The 21,565-nt window shown below is 40.1% G+C and overlaps 1 protein-coding gene across 3 annotated transcripts in view; it reads left to right on the top strand.

Moving 5' to 3' along the window:
- Positions 1-21,565, top strand: part of TNKS (tankyrase) — a 143,032-nt gene that overhangs the window by 55,013 nt on the left and 66,454 nt on the right. For all 3 annotated transcript variants that reach the window (XM_054203424.1, XM_054203425.1, XM_054203426.1), the window contains 2 exons: positions 20,318-20,354; positions 21,240-21,315. In XM_054203424.1, coding sequence (XP_054059399.1) covers positions 20,318-20,354; positions 21,240-21,315 — 113 coding nt within the window. The remainder of the gene's footprint in view (positions 1-20,317; positions 20,355-21,239; positions 21,316-21,565) is intronic.

Consider the following 21,565-nt stretch of genomic DNA (forward strand, 5'->3'; position numbering starts at 1 on the left):
TTTTTAGTATGCTGCTTTTATATATTGTCAAATAGGCTTGTCAAAGTCAGGTTCAGTTCTCTGCGTTGGAACTACAAAGCCTTAGAAGCCTTTGCTTACTCTTCTGTCAACAACTCTAAATATTGGGTTTTTTTTAAAGTTGTTTTGGTTTTGTTTGGTTGTGTGTTTGTTTTGGTTTGGTTTTTTGTTATTTTTTCAGTCCAGGGTAACTCTAGTCTGGTCCAGTCCTGTGGAATCAGCACCTACTAGCAGTTGGAGTGCCTTAAGTAAGGGTCTGGAGTACATCCTTTTGTGGATTTTCTGAGAGACATCCATGCATTGTGCTCCAGCATGTGCTCCAGTATATGCACAAAACTGCAGTAAGTCAGGATAATGAAGATTACTTTGAAAGCCCTCTCCAGATCTAGAAGAAAACACTTATGAAAATACACCAGAGTTCAGAAGTGTCAGAGGCACCTTTGTCAGCTCCTCTTGTTACAGCCCTCTGGTTAAACTCTTCCAGGTCATTGAGCTAACCCAGACTTTTACAGTAGTTTTATGGATTGGCTTTGCCTTTGGCAGAAGTAAGGAGAGGTGTTTCTATGCGTGGAAAAAGGTACTTTTCTTCTTACAGGATTAGCTTTTTTTCAATCACCTTCCTTTTCATTCTGTTAATGCCTGATTTATTGTCCTTAATTCTTTTGATCTTGCCATGCTATTTTTAACACTGTTCTATGTTATTGAAGCAATCAAAGCTTTTTTTAACAAATTGAGGAGTGTCATCAGTATGAATTTGCTGGCATTTGTGTATTGCATAAACACAGGTGTATGCTTCAGGTTGCAGTATTGCTATTGCTCTTGTTGTTCCACTCTTTGCAGGTGTTTGCTAATTATGTAGGCAGGTGCCATGAATCTTGCTATTGTTTAGAGGAGTGAAGACTTGGAAGAATGTCATCAGATGCTGAATATGTTCACCTTGTTATGTTGTCATTGCCAAATGAGTGTGTGCTTGCATGTATCATAGCAGTTAGGTCAATATGGTTTAAAAGCCCTGCTTCTCACATACACTGTTGTGAAAGACTGCCTTGAGCTCAATCTTATTATTGGTGAAGGCAGATAGAAGAACTTTACCTGTAACAATGCACTTACCAGTAGCCGCTGTTTTATGAGTACAGTGCAGGGTGTCCAAGTGTTTGGAATAGATTTAGATGCAAAGACTCTATTTTTAATATTTACTTTTGTTTGTATATATGCTAATGGTATTCAGGAAAGTTTGCTACACACCAAAGAAATATTTGTACACCTTAATTCACCTGGAGGATTCTTAATGTCTCTCTCAATGTTAAAATAATTCCCATCTGTAACCCTTCTTTCTGTTGCCCTGGACCAGCTCTGTTGCTGTCCTGTTTTGTTTCTTTTCCCTGCCTGTCATAATTGTCTCTAGAATGGCTTCTTTCTATGTTTCTGGGTGCCTATGTACTTTGAGAAAGTTATGTCTGAAACAGGTTCTTTTTTTTTTCTTTTTTTTTTTTCCCCCCCCTCCTCCAGTGCTCTCCAGAGGGCTGAAGTACACTTCTCCCTGCTTGACAAACAAGGAGAGGTTAGAGAGGTTTGGAGTGAAACTGCTTGACAGAATCAAGTCTGCATCATGTGGAAGTTGAAAGAAGCGCTGGTCCTAGCTTGTCTGACTTGAAGACTTGGCACTCCATGCAATGCAGAAAGAGTCCAGATTTTCATAATTCAGTACTCACAGTTGCTTATTGTTCCTTTTGAGTGCTGAGTGCTTTATTTAGATAGACTGATAACTATTATTATTCAGCCCCACCATTACACAATGCATGTGTAAACCATTTCAGGAAGGAAGGCTGCCTGTGATAATGGCACCAGGTAGAGCAATTGATTATGTGGCTGCAGAGGTATCTTTTACTTCGGGTTTGTGCTACTCACCCTTATTGAAAAAGCAAAATGACATGAGATGAACAACAGATTAATGAAGTAGTGTGCAGACTTTTTTCTGCATTCTGAAACAGGTGACAGAGTAATGCAAAAAGAGGTCTAGAGATATTACAGGCAGGTAGTACTGTCTTCCTTGAGAGCCATGATAATCTGACATTTATTGAAATAGGCGTATGTTTGCGGTGGAGCATGGCAGCACAGTGCAGGGCAGCAGGCCAGAATTCATTCTAGTGCTGGTTTGAGCTGAAAAGCAAGGGACTTCTTTTTCTTTTTTTTTTTTTTTGATAAAGAATTGTGATAGCCCTTTTCTGTAGTTGCAGTTCAACAAAGCACATTAGACATGAGAATATCAAGGTCAATAGAGTTGCTCACATGAATGCTTAAAGTTAAGCATACTTCAGTGTGTTCTAACCATACTATTTTTGGGACTCAGAATAGGCATTTTTTAATCTACAGCTGCTCAGTAGTGGAAAAACATAAATAAAATTTGAAAAGTTCAGATGAAAAGGAAAAGAGCTGAATTAAGCTTGAAAGACTGAAGATAAAAGGTACAAGTAAATACAGAGTGAATTGATTTTTTTTTTTTAATTCATTTGTTTAAAGTCATCTTATTACTACTTTGGTGGCCTAAAGGACCATCAAATCTGACCTTCAGGATTCTTTTATGCTGCCAGAGCAGCGTAAATGAGCCTTTACGTTCAGGATCAGAACTATGAAAACCAGGAAAACAGAAGACAGTTCTTAAAATTGAAGCAGAGGAGGTTGAACCTTATGGAACTTTCTGTATCATCAAGTCTAAGCCTGTACTGTTAAAGATGATCATGACATATAATTTGATTAATAAATTGACTATGCTCTAGCATGCAAGTGTTAAGACAAAACATCTGCTGAAAGCCCAGTTCAGAAATCATTCTGTGCTAGGTATGAACCTAATAGTTTCCAGCCTAAAGGTGTTCATGGCCATTTTACAGTTGTTAGTTCCAGTGCCAGCAATGACACTTAGCATATGGAGATCTTCAGTCCTCTGTCTCTTTCCACCGATTTAGAGGGAGGCTTAAGTGTGGCTGTGAAGTAAAGACAGATAAATGGCCTTGAGTCAAAGTAGCAGAGCATACAAAATGTCTCAACTTGTGATCTGAGCTTGAATTTTCAGCAAAATTTGTAAAAGCATATTATGAATGGTGCTTGGGGTTTTTATTGTTTTGTTTGTTGGGGTTTTTGTTTTGGTTTTTTTGGTTTTTTTTTTTTTTAGAGTATGTGCAACTAATAGCCACAGGGTTAATGGCATAGTGCTATCGCAGCAAGTTGAGCAGTTAATGATGAAAGTCCAGTAAGGAAAAAGAAGGTGAAAGGGGCTCTTCAGTATAAATATGCAAAAGATGCGAGGACTAGTAGAGAATTGTGATATGTGAAATGCTTCCTGGAAGGCTGCATTGTTGGAAGAAAAACTGTTACAGTAACGACCCCTGGAGCAGAATCCCCATACCTTGTCTGGCCTGGTTCAGTTCCTCCCATGGTGCTCTCCTTCGTCATATCACAGTTTTGTGGGGTTTGGTTGGGTTCATAGTGATGTTTTCATAGAATCATAGGGTTGGAAGGGACCTCTGGAGATCATCTAGTCCAACCCCCCTGCCAGAGCAGGGTCACCTAGAGCAGGTTGCACAGGAACGCGTCCAGGCGGGTTTTGAATGTCTCCAGAGATGGAGACTCCACCACCTCTCTGGGCAGCCTGTTCCGGTGCTCTGCCACCCTCAAAGTAAAGAAGTTCCTCCTCATGTTTAGGTGGAACTTCTATGCTCAAGTTTGTGCCCATTACCCCTTGTCCTGTCCCCGGGCACCACTGCAAAGAGCCTGGCCCCATCCTCCTGACACCCACCCTTTAAGTATTTATAAGCGTTGATAAGGTCCCCCCTCAGTCATCTTTTTTCCAGACTGAAAAGACCCAAATCCCTCAGCCTTTCTTCATAAGAGAGGTGTTCCAGTCCCCTAATCATCATGGTAGCCCTTAGGTTTTTTTTCAGTCTGTTCAGTCTAATGGCAGCGTTGATAACTGCTGTGGCTAATGTAGTGATCGGCCCTGCCAAACCACTGCATGAACTGAAGGTATTCCCGTGGAATTAAAGGTATTAGGAATCAATAATTCAAGCCACAGAGTAGGCTGCCCCCCTACTTTTCAGCCCAATGGTTTGCCTTTCAAGGATAACCTGATTTTTCTTCCTTTCAGGTTAATGTTCCTACAATACCTATACAATGCCCATCTGAACTAATAATTCCCCACTTATCTGCATGGATAACGTATCCATGTTTTCCTTTTAACCATCAGTAATTGGATGAAAGATTTGTTTGGGGTAATTTATCTTTCTGACACTGTCACATACAGTGTGTGTCATCTTTCCTTGAGAATTGTTTTTGACCTGTACTTACGGTTGAGGTCATGCGTGTGGATCTGAAGTTGCTCGAATCAGTCTCCCCTTAAAGGGAGGCACTGAACTAGCAATGCCACCTATCTTGATATATTTATAACAAATTCCTCCCAGGGCTTCAATAAAAATGGTGTGCTGGTTCCTTCAGTGTTCTTGGATGATGTATAGGTAGGAGCACATTTAACTCTGTTTTTCTTTTGTGATGTTATGCAGTTTCCATTTCTACATACTTATTGCTATTTTGCTTTTGTCTCCATGCTCTATATTGCTGTCCTGTTTAAAAACTGAGGCGAAACTGGTGTGAAGAAAACTAGGGCTGCCAAGTGAAGAAGGAGGATGTTCTGCCTTCAGATAGCGTTCAAGGCAAGAATGAGTAAAACATTAAAAACAAATTATTTCTTCATGAAGGAGCTTGTCTTTTCTATCCATAAATTGCAGGTTGTTGTCTGTAGCAGTGAAATATCTGTAGTACTTCACAGATGAAGCATCTTTCAAGAGCAAAATTAAGATGGTGAAGTACTAACCTAGAGTTGGTGAATGAACCAAGGGAGGCTGAAAAACTGACTGGTGGTTCATGACTTCCTTGTTGGCAGAAAAGCAAAGTGTGTTATATTCCAGAGAGAACAGCATTATTTTTCAGGTGTTGGGGAAAGACAAGCATGGAATTTCAGTCTGCAAAGAGTATAAGCAATGATTTGAGGCTTTTTGGAGGAAGTAGGGAAGGGGACTAGGGTAAGGATGTCAATACGTAAAATAATTTGCAAACAACAAAAAAAAATACTTAAGAGATATCTTCAGGAGACTGTTATTCATAGATACCGTTCTTTTTTTGTCAGGTATCTATTCTTTGAATAAAAGCTATATACAGTCCAGTACTGCACTGCATTGAGATAAGAGGACTGATACTATAGCATTTTCTAGCATATATTTTAAAATGTTGTCATCAGAACATATTTTAAAATAGTTGCCTGTTCTGTAGGGTGAAGATTTTCGAATGGCAGGTTTCTTTTCTATAGTCCTATATGGACTATATATTTTGAAATGAAACCTTTTGTGTTTTCTGCTGTTTAGTAGCATTTTCAGCACATAACTTCATTGGATTATTTATTGGCCACAGAGCATCACATGCTCTGCAAATTTGGGTTTACTTGCCTTTTTAAGAATACAATGTTGTTCATGTCTGTTTGAAAGAATAAACCGAATTGTGAATACGCCAACATATTCTTGCCATTACACAAAATAGAGTTCAGTTTGGGCAGGGAAGTAGCTTTATCCTTACACAAGCAGCAGACTCACGGAGTTGCAGCATTACTAGCAACTTTCATCTGACCACCATCTTCAACAAAATCATCACGTCTTGCTATGCTTATGTCATCTGGCTTGGCTTATGTCAGACACATAAGTGCCTGACGAGGCTGCCAGGTGTTCTAGGGAATGAGCCTTGTATGACTGTAGGTAGAGGAGCTTGTCAGTATGACTGTTGTGAAGACAGCAGGAAAAAACCTATGATGCATATTGGTACGTTTGAATACCTCTCTCACATCTACCACTGTCAGCCCTAAAGCAGGTGCTTCCCATGACAAATAACTGATTCTGTGCAGAAATCCCCCAAGTTTCTGTACATGGTCTACTTTTGCTTGTGGGAAGGTAATGTGGAAGGGGGCGGAAGTAACAAAAAACAAACATGGGATGGCATCAAACCCAGGGAAAATGGGCTATTCATTTCTGAAAAGCTTTTGAATAGTCTTGTGGAGAGCTGGACTCAGTAAAATACGCACTTTGCTTCGAGCTCTGCTCCTACCAGCAGTGGAGAAGGAGGGCAGAGCCTTCAGAACCTCCCCTGTGAATACCTGACAACTGACTATATTTGAATCTATTATTTTTTTTAAATAAATTCTAGCCTTCACTAATAATTTTATAAAAGCCATTTCTTGATGGTCATATTACACTTTCTACTTTATTGTAGTAGTAATAATAATAACTACTACTCTAATATACTCTGCTTAGAAGATTAAGCACCATCGCTCCTGTAGCTAAATGCTACTTTCTTTTGCAGTCATTGACATGCCCAAATCATAAACAGGTCAGTGTGTGTTCTGTTCCTCCCTGAACTCCTGCCGACTTCACTGGAATGGTCAGGTCTCTAGTACTCAGTCCCAGGAGTGAAGCGGACTGTAGGCTGCTTTGACATCTTGATTTACATCCATGGTTAAACAGCCCAGTCAAGAGTAGTCTTGCTTCAATATGTGGTCAGTCTGAATTAACCTTCTTTGGGAAGGACTTCCTTCGGTGGCCAGCTTATTGCAGGAATGAATGCAGGGAGCCAAAATTTCAGCTATCCTTTGCCTGCAGGGTAAATCTCACCTGTTAAAGGTAATTCTGTGCTGAAATTGAACAGATAATCTGGTGCTGAGAGACTGCTGCCAGTTTGCAGCACCATCCAAAAACTTCAGTCTCCATTCTGCAGTTGTAGGGAAACATAGGTTTTTGTTCTTGTTATGCATTCTAAAAATGTGGGGCAAAGCAGACCTGAGCAAAGGGATGTTATTTTCTACATGATATACTATTTCATGTGTGGCTTTGCTGGTTAGTCTCTTATCGTCCATTGCCCTCGAAGTGAAAGATTTATTTTCTCTGACAGAACACAGAAAAATAACCTTTCCTTTGCAGGGAGGTTTGCAGATTCCACTTAATTTTTGACAAAAATCATAGCAAAAAATCTTTTGAGAACAACTTTTCCGGTTTCCAGTAGTAAGCAATCTTTTTTTTCCTTATATGTAAAAAAGAAAAATACAAACCAAAAAGACCTCAAAAAATTTGATGATAAAGCTAGGGGGATGGAAAGAGCAAAGTAAGACATTAAAAATCAGCAGCATATTAATATATCTAATCCGATACTTGTCTAAGAATGGAGAGGATAACATTTCTGTGTTTGCGTTGCAACTCATGCTGGTCTTCCCCGCAAATCTAAAAGACGGGTATTTTAAGTGATTCCTTTTCAAATGATGCGGTATCCTCAGGGAGCTAGATAAGAACTCTCATCACTTCTCATTCTAGAAATTGTTGGTCTAGTTACACAGTAAATCTTGCCTTTCATGGATCTTTTTATCTCTTGAAGTCATGTTGATCTATACAGAGAAACCTCTTCCTGATCACTGGCAGGGAAAATGTAGCTTCATCTCAAGAATCCGCCCACTTACTGGAAGATGGTAGATGCGTGTTTTCCTCCTGGAGAACTAGCAAATCAGAGGGAAAATAATTTGACTTAACATGCATTGTGCTTCTTGCCATATGTGGCTGTACCGTCCCGTGCAGGATATTCTCCCTTTGCTAAGGTTAGGAGCAGCATCTTGGGGAAGGTGAGAAAAGTGGGTAGGAAAGGGAAGGAGTGTGGCTGTTTGCTGAGACCCTGCTGCTTAGCTGCTGGCCAGGAATCCCTCCCTAAATGCACTATACTTCCAAGTATGGTTCAGGTTGTCAGAGGACATGGCTGACTCTTAGAGGGAAATTTTCTCATGAAGCACCATCTGTATGCTCAAGAATTATGAGGGCTTCCATATCTAAGCATGGCATTCTATTTGGGCCAAAATGGTAAATATAAAAACTGTCTTGACAAAAACCAGATGTAGACTGATGTCTTGCACTGTGACTCCTAGATAGCCCACAGCCAGGGGTCAAGACTGCTGGTATGACTGTCGAACAGAAAAAGGGAAAACAGAAACTTTTAGTACTTCCCTCCTTTGAATGATTCCTCGCCTGTTCCTTTTCAGCTTTGTGTCCTTCATCCAAATCCAGAACCGTTTTGATTGTAGTAAAGGATGTTACACCAGACATATATGCCAGAACTGGTTTAATGGCACAGTGTGATCCAGCGAGAGCTGTCCTTTCTCTGGGAGTTTGTTCTTCCTCCCTGCAGTTTTCGTTGTCCAGCTCTCTGAAGACAGACACAGTTCTCTTGTAACCTGTCTCTGCTCTGCTGAAGTATGCTCAGAGGGTGGTAAAAAGGAGAGTCAGTGTCAGGAAGCAAGATCTCTCAGTAACAGATCTCACCATCTCCTGCATCAGTAACTGGGCTCTAACAGAAATGGATAAGCAGGAATCCTAAGCTGGTGGTGGGGAAGGTACAGTATTATTTCTCCTTGATGGTATGTGCTCTCTGGAAGGAGTTGTAATACTGAGTTAGCTCATGCTGAACTAATACACCTAGGACACAATAGAGAAACCCTGTGTTAACTCTTGCATGGTCCTCTTTTATTTTATGTCAAATGGATTTTTAAAATGCCACTTTTTTGGCATTAAAAATGAAGTGTACCGCAGAATAACTTTGAAATAAAGCCGTTGGCAAAATAGTCTGGTTTAGGAGCTGCTGGTAATCCTATTAGCTAATAAGAGGATCATTTAAATGTATTTTTGTGGGGATATTTAAGATCCTTAATGGTTGTGATGAATGAGGAATGTAGGAATACTTTTTGCCCAATTATATTTTTTAATTACTTGAGGTAAGCAGAGTCTTTAAATCTAGTGAGAATTACTGGAAGTAACTGAGAATGGAAAGCAGTATTTTTTCCTACTTCATGCAGAACATAATTAAACTACCTTTCACTGCAGGTCTGCACAGAAACCTGCAGAGCTGTCATGCTGAGAGTACACGCGGTTTATGTATTTCCTTTCTGGCCCGCAATGAATAGGCAGCATCTGGTTTGGAAGATGCTTTATTCATGGATATACCTGTGACAGTGAAGCCCTGGCGTTTAGTATTCCAGTGCAATAGAAGTAAAGTGCGCATGGTGTATCACCAGTGTCAAGCTGGACATAATTAGTGACTGGTTTCCATAGAGTCATCTTGTGTAGGGTATCTCTTGAACAGACAGCCCTGTATTCCATTAGGTGAAGCTTTCTGTGCATAAATGAAAAATTGAAGAATGAATGCTCTCCTTTGGAGGTGAAACATAATGACAGCAGTGGGATGAACTAAAGCTTTTGTCTTTAATTAATGAGTTAGTATCTCTTTCCTTTTATCAGCCTTCTTTTTTCCTGTGGTGCTATACTGTTTCTACTCTTCGTAGTGAACCATATTGTCATTTAGGGCAGCGAGGTTTTTTTTGGTTGGTTTTTTTTTTTTGGAAGAAATCATATGTGTAATCCTGTAACCCATCAGGTATTTAACCAGCAAAGCATTTAAAGCAATGAGGTTGATATAAGGGACTGAAAATGTTTACAAGATTTAGGCTGTATGTAGTATTTAATTATTCTTTCATTGTTGGTAAATAATGTAACCCTTCACAGCTAGACCGCCTGCATTTTGGTATTAGGTATTATTATTGCTGTATTTCCATCTTGTGATATGTTATTCCAACAGGAATAGCAAAAAGTGACTGAATGTAAATAACAAATGCATTTCCCCCTAGCTGGTGCTTTAATAGGTATTTTTTAGTGAGAACAAGAGTTTGCAGATTCAGATTCCTAACATTTTTCTGTAAATCCAAATTTCTTTCCTTCCTCTTACAAAACACCCTTGGTCACACGTAGGGCACAGAGCAGCTCTTTGCTTGAGTACCCAGAGACCACACCACTGCTCAGATCAGGCAAACGTTGATCAGAGTTACTGTGACTGATTGCTGCTAGTGCAAATGTGTGTTCAGAAAAGGCATTAAAGATAATTTTTAAAAAGTAGACAAAACAAGGGAACTGTCCCTTTGAAGTATATATTCCCTATATCATAAGATCTGATGGGAAAGGATAAGGGAGGGGAAGGATGTATCCACGTCTAAACGCAGTTCTTCTTTCCTCTGGGGTACCATCACCAGTCTTGTATCAATCCACATATCCTGTTGCCAGTCATGCTGCTGTCTCCTCTCTCCCCAAATTGTACCAGGCTTTACCTTATTTTCCAACTGTCTTTTGGCTCAAACTGGTGAATAAAAACCCACGGGATGGGAAAACTTGCCCGCAGCAGTGAGGCAAAATTATTTGAATTATATGGCTTTAAAATAAGTGGAACAGCGGTAGGGTTGTTTTCTTACCTTTTTTGTAGTGGGGAAATGCATAGTTTTTAAAATATTTAAACTGAACTGTTGACAGATTAGTTTTCTGTTTGGCGTGACAAAATTGTTCATTATAAAAAAATATTATCTCTGTTTTGACATTGTTTTGGTAAGGATTTACTTGCAGTACTTTGCTTAACTGTTGCATAAAAATAAATTGACTCTTTTTTTCCCTTTAATGTTATCCCTGCTCTTGGTAATAAAGATAATGTTGTGGCATTGTTCTCTTTAACTTCTAAAATACAGCTAGGTGGTTTCGTTGCTGTGTGCTTGACAGGTTTGCCCTGTGTTTCCCCCAGTTACGCAGGATTTCCTTCCTTCTGCTCACTACTCTGTTGCCCAGCAGGCCTAGGAAATGTTTTGTGTTTTTTGTCTGGGAGGTAGAGAAGCGATTTAACTGGATTTGAGTTCCTTCCAGGGTATGTGCTGCAGGGCAAGCGTGGCAACACATGTGCATTTTTTATGAGGTGGCAGCCTCTGTTTTCCCAAGCACATAGAGTAAGTTTAGATACATGGGGCAGCTTCAGATGTACAGAGGAAAGATTGTGCTGCTCAGTAAAAAACTTTTAGTTGGTAAAAAAATAATTTGGCACACATGTAGGTTTTATGTTTCATTCATTTCCTAGCAAACATTAAAAGAAACACTTCTTTGTACTAACAATTTGTACAGATTTAAAATCCATCATGTTTGCTATATCTAAGAGAGTATAGATTTTTATTTTTTTGAGTTGAAATAAATGCTTCTGTTTTGAATCCAGCTTTTCAGACACAGTGTTCCCAGCTTGCTGGCATGTTTTATCTACAATGGGAAGATCGGAGAGATCACAAAACTTAGTCTGCTCATGTTCACTCCAGAGTTCTTTTCAGAGAAAGATCAGATGATGCAGCGTAATTTTGGAGCTTGCTTTTATACAATATGGCTTTCCTGAGGGTTATATTTTTTTCTTGCTAGTTTTCTTCCATGCTTTGTGTCAATTATAAACAGGTGTTTCTGCATGCATCTGGGGGATCAAATAATTTCCTCGTTTGAGGAGATTGGAAGGACAGGGGAGGGAGCTGGCTTTTGAAAGCAATGCACTAATTTGAAAGCAGCTTATTTCTCCTGCTCAGTTCTGGATATACTGCTTGTCTGTCTATCCACATCTACTGTACTCAAGTCATTGACAAAGAGAGTTTCTTAGTTCTTTGTCTTCCTTTGGAAAGATTTCCTAGAAATCCTGGAGAAAAAATACATATGCAGACATATTACAGAAACGAGAAAGTAGTTGTTGCTGGAAAAATGGAATACCACCGTTTATTAGTTATTAATATGGAGCATGGCTTGAGTAGTGGGAATTACAGTGGAGTTTTGTTTTTGCTGATAGCTGGAATTAATACAAGAAATGTAAGGAAGAGGGAGAGCCATGGGAATGTTGCCTTTGTGTTAGGCATGAAGGGGAGGGTCATGGGGAATGCTCAACAGCTCTGGAAACACAATTGAATTTCCGTTTCCCATGTATGTTTCACAAGAGATCTCATGAGTATTGAACTTTGAAAAGATGAGCCTCAACCCCTTCAGTTTTTCCCTCTCACCAGTGTGTTTTGAATTGCAGAAGGTTTGGTTTTTCTTAAAATTCTTAAAATGCAGTATCTTAAAATTCTGCAGTTCTTTTTCCTGTTCCAATTTCAGTCTGAAGACATGGCAGATGAGAGTGGTGATGTGTCTTCAAGAAAAGTACAGCATTCTGAAATAGCACAGTTGTATTGAAAATAATACAGTTTTCACACTACAAATAAAAAATAGATGTGTGCCTGGTGTTTATATGAGTAGCGTGCACTAATGTGAAGAAATTGAAACTACTTGCACAGATCCACTAAAGAGAATGAGGTTTAGAAGATTTGTCAGATATATTATTTCAGAAGAAATTATATTGTAGGGTATGATAACATTCTTGAAGGTAAGGTGATTATATAGATTACCACATGATGGGTGGGTTTTTTTTTTTGTTGCTTTGTTGGGTTGTTGGTTTTGGGGTGGGTTTTTTTATTTATTATTATGGTCTTGCAGTGCGATGTCTTGTGTCTCTTTCCTGCACATTCATGAAGATTCCTTTCTTTGCTGTGATTGACTTAGCTTCATCTTTGTGTCCTATGATTTAAGGGTTCAGAAATTTGAAACCCTCTGATAAAGGGACTTTTTCATCTTCCTCCCACTGTATGGTGAAGGAAATCTGATAGCATTTTTTAATAAATAAGTCAGCACCACTGAAAAGAGTTCCTCTGAGAAACAGAAGTATGTTATTTGCCAAATGTAAACTTAAAGGTGCTGTAATTGCATGTGCACCAGAGACCCATTTTGATATACCACCTAATCCTTCTTAATGACCAAAACCCATAATATACATGCAATTTATACTTGGATACAAAGATGACATTTAATAACCACTGTATCTTATATATGATTATATATGTGCTTTGAATTGATATCATAATAGACAAGAACTTTGTCCATCACTTAAGATCCTAGCAGAGGTTTTGCCAATCTGCTCTATATAAAGCTGCAGATTTCCCAACAGACTGCTTCCTGCCAGGCCATAGAAGAGATCCAGCTTTCTGTTTCTAGAAGACTAAATCAGAAATGCTCTGGATTCGAGCTCTCCACCTAACTGAAAGTTATTCCAGGTAGGATGCCACTAGCTTAGCAGTTTGATAGAGTTGTAGCCAAGACCAAATGATGCTTGCTTATTTCTTTAATTCCCACTCCTCTTAAAACATGTCCCTGAAAGCACTCACTATTAGCTGAGCCATTTTCGGTTTTTAAATTTCTATTACATATGGCTAACTTGAATCTGCATGCACAGTTCTTGACACATCATCAACAAAAGAGGCAGAGTCGAGGTACCAAACCTTTCCTCCTTGGTAACATTCCCCCTTGTCAGCAGCTTGTTCTTGAAGACATTATGTCCTGAGATGCTTTTCTGTCACTCTTGTTATATAATAGAGTTGCTTTGGTGTTTTTCCACCTGTGACAAGAGCTTAAAGCTGTGTTCCTGGTCAAGCTAGATAGCTTATAAAATGAGCCCATTTACTTGTGAGAAACAGCTGAGTGGAGAAGTGCAAGAAATTAACCCTAAACAAGTGGGAAGTAAGGGAGTATAATAATAAAATCTGAAATTATTATTTTTGTTCCTCTTCATTCTCGTGTGTTTCTTGTACTTCGTGGTTATAAATGCCTTTTCCCAAAGGATATTATCTCAACATACCTCTCTTTTTTTTTTATTGTTGAAATTTTTTTTTGCTGTGTCGAGTGGTTATTCCCACAGCATTGTGCTTTTTGGATCGTAAGAATACCTTGCTCTGATTTAGCTCCGTATTTTAGTCTCATTTGTTGCTTTTCTTATACACAAAGTTAAATGGGGAAGAAGGAATCGATGAGGATTTTAATGGTGTGATTGGACCCTTCCAAAAGCAGACACATTGAGAATAAAATTTGAGTTTGTTAGGAAAACAGTGTTTAAAAAAAAAAAAAAAAAACAAAACAACAATAAAAGAAAACAAAACCAAAAAATACAAACACACACGCCCTAAAAAAAACACCTAGTACTCTGTCATAAGCACTAAAAGCCTCCTGCTCTGATTATAACTTGAGTATTTGTTTAAATACTTAAATACTACTCCAGAGATTGCAGTGGATTAAAAAGGATGGCATGTGTGGATGTGTGCTCATTGGTAGCTCATAGATCTGTGAAGTCCTGGAGAGTCAGAGAAAAGGAGTATTTTAATTTATTTCTATGGTGATTATTTCTTTGCTAAACTCTATTTGGATTCAGGTCCGTAGATTGCTTTCTCTGTAGCAACGCTAACTCAAATTCAGAGTCTCCATTTCCCCTCCCTCCTTCTGCACCATTTTCCCCAGGCTCTTCACTCTCAGGGACCCATTTGGGTGTCCACAGGCTGAGCCTGATGAAGTAACAAATCTGATGAAAAAACAAGTTCTCAGCCACCCCCCTCCCCCCCCAGCTGCATTAGGACTCTGATGCTGTTTTCCCAGCAGCTCCATGCATTCCTGTGCTATCAGAATACCTGGTTGGAAAGGCACCAGAAGCACTTAAATGAGGAAAAAGGAGAGATTCTGATACCCACTGTCTCTACTGCTGTGCCAGAGAGCCCATGCCCACTGTGTTGCTGGATAATTGTGAATACTTAGCTGAAAAAAATCTGCTGTGCTATTCACAAATACCTTGTCAGTCTTAGCGTGCGACATGTATTTTCAACAGTGGTAGTTCAGGTTTTCGGGGTGGGCAAGCCAGTAACAAACGGTGGTCTGCACATGGTCAAAGTCAGATGTAGAACTGCCATGTTTTCTAACGGAGCAAGATTTCATCCCTGACTTCCAGTGCTGCTGAGCCTGCAGCTGCCAAGAAAGAAGCAGGAGGTCCTGAAGAGATCGCTGCCTTGAAGGTTAATGAGTCAAGCTCAGTGGGACTGAGCACTGGCACAGGTTTCCCAGGGAGGTTGTGGAGTCTCCATCCTCGGAGATTTTCAAAAGCCGCCTGGACACAGTCCTAGGCAGGCTGCTCTAGGTGGCCCTGCTTGAGTAGAAGGGTTGCATGAGAGGACCTCCAGGGTCACTTCAACCTCAGCCATTCTGTGATTGTTATATTCATGAGTCTTCTCTCCCCAGCCTGTGGTCATGGTTGCACATTAATCAGGCCCATGGCCTTTTCTCACATATCTAAGAAGCAGGATACCATTGGGTAGTGTAAAATTTTTTGCTGTTTATCATTACTCTGGAGATTTAAACTTTTAACTGTGATTCCATATGATGTGCAACTTGTTCATCCTCTTTAGTTTTTCAGTTTGGTAGAAAATATTTTCATCCATTTTTTCCCCGTTATTTTCTGCTGTTATGTTGGATAACAATGGCTTGATTTAATCTGTGTGACATTATTTTTTAGGGAATTGTTCTCACTGTGGAAAACTGACACGATAGTATGATAATGCAAAAACTGCTTTGTCCAGGTTGATATTTTGGCTCCGGCTGTTTCTTTATTAGCTGACATGTAGGGGAAGAGAGAGGAGAGCAATTCACCTTGTTTTGTAGTGTAGATGCATTGAAAACGCACTGTTGATTTATGCCATGCCTTCAGATAGGTTTTTCAGCTTGCAGTAGTCAGATGAAATGTCAACACTTTGGGGAGAGAGTAAAATAGGAGTTGGGAGAGAGTAAAATAGGGTTATTTGTCTGTAAAGTACCCTGTAGGGCTGATTCATAATGTTATGTTTTTTCTAGAATTTGGGATTTTTTCTTTTGTCTTGAACATAAGCGTATATGATGGTCATGTTTCACAGACTCACCTAATAGGCTTAAAATTTCAAGGTTGCTAGTGAATTAAAGCTAGAAGTGGATTGACTGATTATTCCTTGTATCTTTTTAATAACAGAATTGATTTATGCTGCACCTAGATTTTCACTGCGACCCAGTGTAACACCACATAATCATGTGGTACCAATAACCACAAAAATGGGAAAATGGAACCCTGAAGATGGGAAGCAGGAAGAACAGGTTGATAGTAGAGGAGGGCTCGTGGAATCTGGCTGCAAGAGGCTGGTTGTGCTTTTCTGGCTGCAGCTTTTATCATTAAGCTGGAAAGCACAAATGAAATACATACATTAGGAGCCCATAAAGATTTCAGCCTGTCACTGTTGGTGCGTGCCTGTCTTTCATGCTCCCAAATACAATGTTCCTGCATGTGTCTGTGTATGTCTCTGGCTCCACTCTGCTTTCAGTTACTTTCATCTGCTACGGCTAGATTTAAAGTGGCTGCTGATCAGCATGTTGTCTCAGTGCAAAGCAGGTCTCCTGTCTTCCTCTGAGGTCTCAATTGAGCTTCTAGCTACTGATCTGCTTAACCGCCACTGATGTCTGATAGCTAATAAGCATTTGCTGCTAATCAGCTGCTGCAAAATGCAGCTAGGGCCAGGTTCAGCAGTGGCTGCGTAGCACATGGAGCCGTGGCCACTGTAGTTCACAGCAGCTGATCAATGGTCTTGGAGATAACTGGTTTTTCTCCTGGGATGGGACAGAGATAGGGCTAGTTAGCTGCCTGGTGGTAGTTGTGTCTTGAAAAACTGATTATCTGTGGTTACCAGTGGTAACCTCCTAGTTCCAGCATAAATGGAACAGCAGTGGCACGATCTGGAGCTGGGAGCAAGTAGAGAACCCGATGGTTTAAAGGATGCCGAGTGAGCTGTAAGTAATGAACTTAATCAGATGCAGTGAATACCAGACACTGAGCGGTTTCTTCTTACCTACTGGCTTTTGTCTGACAAGATAGGAACAGGGACACTGCTTTGGTGTAGCTCTCTCTGCTCCCCAGTTCACACCCTTTCTGTCCTCACCTTCAGAAATTCCCAGGCTTGACTGTTTCTGGGATACCCAGCATGTGGAGGAGAGCAAGTCCAGTGCTCTCCTTGTGGGCTGCCAGGCCAAGAAGTGGCAGTCTTTCTGGGCTGTCTCTCTGGGCTCTCTTGTACGGAGAAGGGAAGCGTGTCTGGCAAGTTCTCACCTACCTAGTGTGGCCGGATGTGTCTGGTGCTGTGGCCATGTATTGTTTGGGCTTGCCGTGGAACACAGAAAGGACAGGTTAAACTGAGATATGGTGGAAGGGATATGGATAGCAAATAGATGAAAATTGTTTACAGTATTGTTGTAATTTCAGTATTTCAGTTTTGGTCTTCTGTGGCATGGTTTAACAACATTAACTTTCACTCCTCTGGCAGAAAAGCTTTGTGCCATCCAAAATATTTCTGCTGAAAATCCTCTGTATTGACACTGTGATTGGAAGGATGTTTTCCTCTCAAAGCTAGCAACTGCTAAGAGATTTGGAAGAGTAATTCAAGCTGTTACCTGCACTTTGTTCTGCAGATGCCCTTTTGCAAAACTATAAATCCTAACCTGCCCAAAGGGGCTCTTTAAGTGATGTTATTAGCTTGGTTCAAGTCAAACAATTTGACGTTCTTTGAACAGAAGTATTATGTGAGGTTGATAGTCTGTATTCCTGTACTTCAGCTCAGAACTTGAAATTCATCTCTGCCACAAGCATGCATGGTTTGTTTTCAAATGCTTTGCAAATGAATATTTTATTAGGTAGCTGTGGCCAAATGCTGCAGGATGGCCTTTGATATGCTTTGTAGCCAAGCGGCTTTAGCTGTGTTGGCAGAGCCCTCTGGTGGGAATGCAGCCTGCGCCAGCAGCAGCAGCCGGTCCTGCGGGCAGTGCCACCCACTTCTCCCACATGCCACCAGCCAGCCCTCTCTCTGCTCGGTGGCATCCCACCAGCCGTTGGCTTGTTGGCCGAGGGGGTTCCCCTCCATCCCATTCCTAGCCAGGAGAGCAGAGCCCTGTGGAGCGCACTAGGCCTTTTTTTAGCAAACCTGATGGTGTGCTGTAAGCGCGTGTATAATTTTAAGTGCTGCTTTGCAAAATGTGACTGCTCTTTGAGAGTAGTAAAGTTAGCTAATTACAAGATAATATTTTCCTAATCCATATCACAGTGCAGGAGAGCTGTGACAAATTTCAAGAATTGCTTGAATGGATTTCAATGGTATCTGTAAATATTTTTTTTTTTCTAAAAGTACCACTTAGTAGAAGTAACTGATTTACTTAAGCATACAGTGGGACATTACTAAATCAAGAGCCACAGCCTTCCAGTTCTGCTTTTCCTAATCAAGGTATTTGAGGAAAGGGCTTTTGTGTTTTAAACTACCAACTTACTGAGCAGGAAGGAAAAATGTTATTATACTTGTCTAACCTAATAGTATTCAAAAGCCTAGTTAGGACTGCTAGATGCACTGCCAAACCAGAATGTGCAAACAGGTCTTTTAATCTGATTAGGTCCCTAAAGTGTTGATATAATACAGGCCAATAACTCTCCTGCAGGAAATCCAGCTGTTTGAGATTGTTGCACAAGTAATGCAGTAGTAATAAAGTGTCTTTTTTTTCCTCCTCACATGCTGTCCAGAGCTTTTCATTCACCATTGATTTGAAACGCTCACAACTGTGCCTAGCATTTTATCTTCGTTAAAATGAAAAAAAAAAAAAAGGAACAGGCACGATGGCTTGAAAAGGCAATTGCCTGTGGTGGGCAGGAACCCCTTCTGATGAAGTTGGAGAGTGGCAGCAAAACAAAGGCAATCATATTTTTGTGTCATTTTATTTGTTTCATGATCAAGCTTTCATTAAGACAGACATCTAAATTCTTCCAAAAACTAAATTAACCTTCATGGCTTATATTTGAAATGCTAATTGCAGTTCTTTCCCTTTGCGTTGAACTCATCTGCTCCGTAGCTGGGGTTCAGCAACACAGAACCGCTCAGTTAAGAGACCTGTCATGCGAGAGGCAGTCGCGTGGTGGAACTCCTTGCTGCAGGCTGTTGTGAATTCCCAAAGCTGAATATGTTTCAGAAAGCAATTAAACACACTTGTGAAGGGAAAATTCACTAGTATTATGAGATGCAGATACTGCCTTTGTCTGAGAATTCCTCAGCTGCAGCTAGAGGGTTGGGGTGGGATGTGCATGGCTGTGTGTATTCACCCTCTTCCTCCTCACCCTTGGGTGAAGGCAGGGTGCTGAACTAAACACGGCTCCTTTAGGCCCTGGAGAGGGCTGGTTTTGTTGTGGTTCTGGTCCCCCTCTGCTGATAACCAGAGGAGCTGTGGTGGCAGGAGTACTGAGCTGTTCCCAGTGGAAGAGGGCTCTCACCCTCCTCCCGCATCCTAGAGAAATTCTTTGTTGATGGATATTGTTTCCAGAGGAGCCTTCCAGTTTACCTGCAGTCCAGTCTGGCATTTCCCATGGCCTGATGGCTTTCCTTACCTGTAACAGGAGTTTCACTGGAAGCTTATTACAGATGCACATAGGAGGCAGCACAAAGGTGTGTGTGTGTGTGTTTGTTTTTTCTTGCAGGACAGCTTCATCTTCCTGTTTCTCTTACAGTGTTGTGGTTAGAGACTTAAATTCTCTGGGAGGTCTCTGCATCTTTTGGCTCTTAGGATACCCTCTGCTCTGTGACTTTATGAAGCTGCTTAAAAGCTATTTTTCAAATTTCTTAATTGAAACTCCCTTCAAGTTATATTGCACAATGTCATAATGATTCAGACTTGTAGAATATGGTTGTACTTCCACAGGTCATCTTGTTCCATGCTCTTTTTAAGATATGCACGTGCAATTTTAATTCTGTGATGCAACAACCCTCCTGAGTTGTCTATTGTAACTCAGAATTTCAAATGTAAATGTTGCTTTAACATTACGCATGGTTATCTCTAATCTCAGTCTCGTAACAAAATCTCTTGGAGAGTTCATGCTCTTTTGTCTGTGCTTTTTATTTCATATGCCTATTTTCTTGGGAAGTGGCTGATGATATAATATTTGGAATTTTTAAATAATCACTGCTCTTCTGAAGAACTTAGTGAAATCTAATATTACCATTCAAATAGGCAGGTGAGAGCTTTGGAGATCGGTAATTTGTACCTTTTAAAAAGCCGCACTGCCTCGCTTTTGTCTCAGAATTTATTATGCTTCCCAAGTATAATGTGACATACTGAATAGGGCAGGGGGTGGGGACATTGTCTTCAGCTGACATGCTGTTATCAGCGGGACTGTGTTTCTGGACACAAGATTTCGCAGTCATTGGTCGTCCGAAGAAAGCCTTTCCATCTGAGGATTGGACAAGAAGATGCGTCAATTTGCTGCCCGTCTCCAAGGTACTGGTGATGCTGCCTCCACAAGCTGGCTAACGTCACAGCTCCATCACCCAGCGGGGTGTGGGCTTTTTTCTCCTCTTCTCTGTTTTAATTCTGTATTTGCTTCCTACTGCATTTCTTAATCTGTCTTCTGCCAAATGCTAACAGCATGATATTTTGCAATCATTTAGGTGAATACAAGAAGGACGAACTCCTGGAAGCTGCTAGGTGAGTGCTGCTTAGAATATAAAGCATATTTTGGGGGTGGAAGCAAGAGAGGAAAAAGGATTTTTAAAACAGTAATGTTTTGTCATTGCCTTTCCGTGAAATAATGCAAACAAACCACTTCATTAGCATAGATCTCTTTGGACTTTACAGTCTGGTACAAATGGAAAAGCCTGTTTATGTAATTGAAATCCCCCGCTATGGTGGTTATAAGGTTAATATTGAGTTTTTGCTTTAAGCTGCTTAAATCTTCTTTATCATTTTGTGACTGTTCTTTTTAGGGTCAAATTGAATATTGGAATTTTTCTTTCCTTTTGGTTTTTACTGCTACCTTAGGATATATTTTGAAAATAGGCTTTATCATAACAGAGCATAAGGAAGCCTATACAAAAGGTGTAAAGTTCAGTTGTATATTCCAAAGATGCTTTCATCCTGCCTTCTAACAGCACAAGACCGTTTTATATAGACTGTTAACCCTTCTAAAAAATTTCTGGATGTTGGTATGTAGTTTTTTCAAATGTTATGGGCCATATGCTATGAAAATGTATTAAATTTAGAACATTTGATTTGGCAAATGGCTTTCTGAGGATCCATAAAATTAGATAAAGGAAATACAGGATGAGGTTAAGGAGAGAAATTAAGAGGTGGTTTTGCATGATTTTTTGTAATACACTTAACTGCAAATCTAATATTTCTTTTTTTCCTGTATTTACCCTTGGTTTTGAAATGTTCAGAAGATCTTTTAGCCATCTGATATTCTCCCTGGCAGAGTAGAAATTTCAATATACTATACTTTGATATCCAGCTCCTTAGCAAATGTTTTGCAAAGAGCTCTCTCTTTTTTTTTTTTTCCCCACCTTTCCATAATCCTCTCCTCTGCATTTACAGGAGCGGTAATGAAGAAAAACTGATGGCTTTATTGACTCCTTTAAATGTGAACTGCCATGCAAGTGATGGGCGTAAGGTAAGTTAATGCCTGCTTTGTATTTCTGTTATTCAAGAAAGGCCAATTTAACCTTACAGGGAAGCGTAGATGTATAAACCAAGAGAGTGTATGCGGGGAAAAACCTGTGATGGCTTTTCACCGTGAAATTAAATGCTGTGTACTTTACAGTGGCAGTTGTGACAGATCAACAGTCAGTGGATGTGGATTTTGTGTGTGTCTTTTCTTTTAAGTGTCAGACCCTAACATACATGTAAAGTAAAACCTTAAG

This window comes from Rissa tridactyla, chromosome 5, assembly GCF_028500815.1.
Source record: "Rissa tridactyla isolate bRisTri1 chromosome 5, bRisTri1.patW.cur.20221130, whole genome shotgun sequence".
In the NCBI taxonomy this organism is placed as follows: domain Eukaryota; kingdom Metazoa; phylum Chordata; class Aves; order Charadriiformes; family Laridae; genus Rissa; species Rissa tridactyla.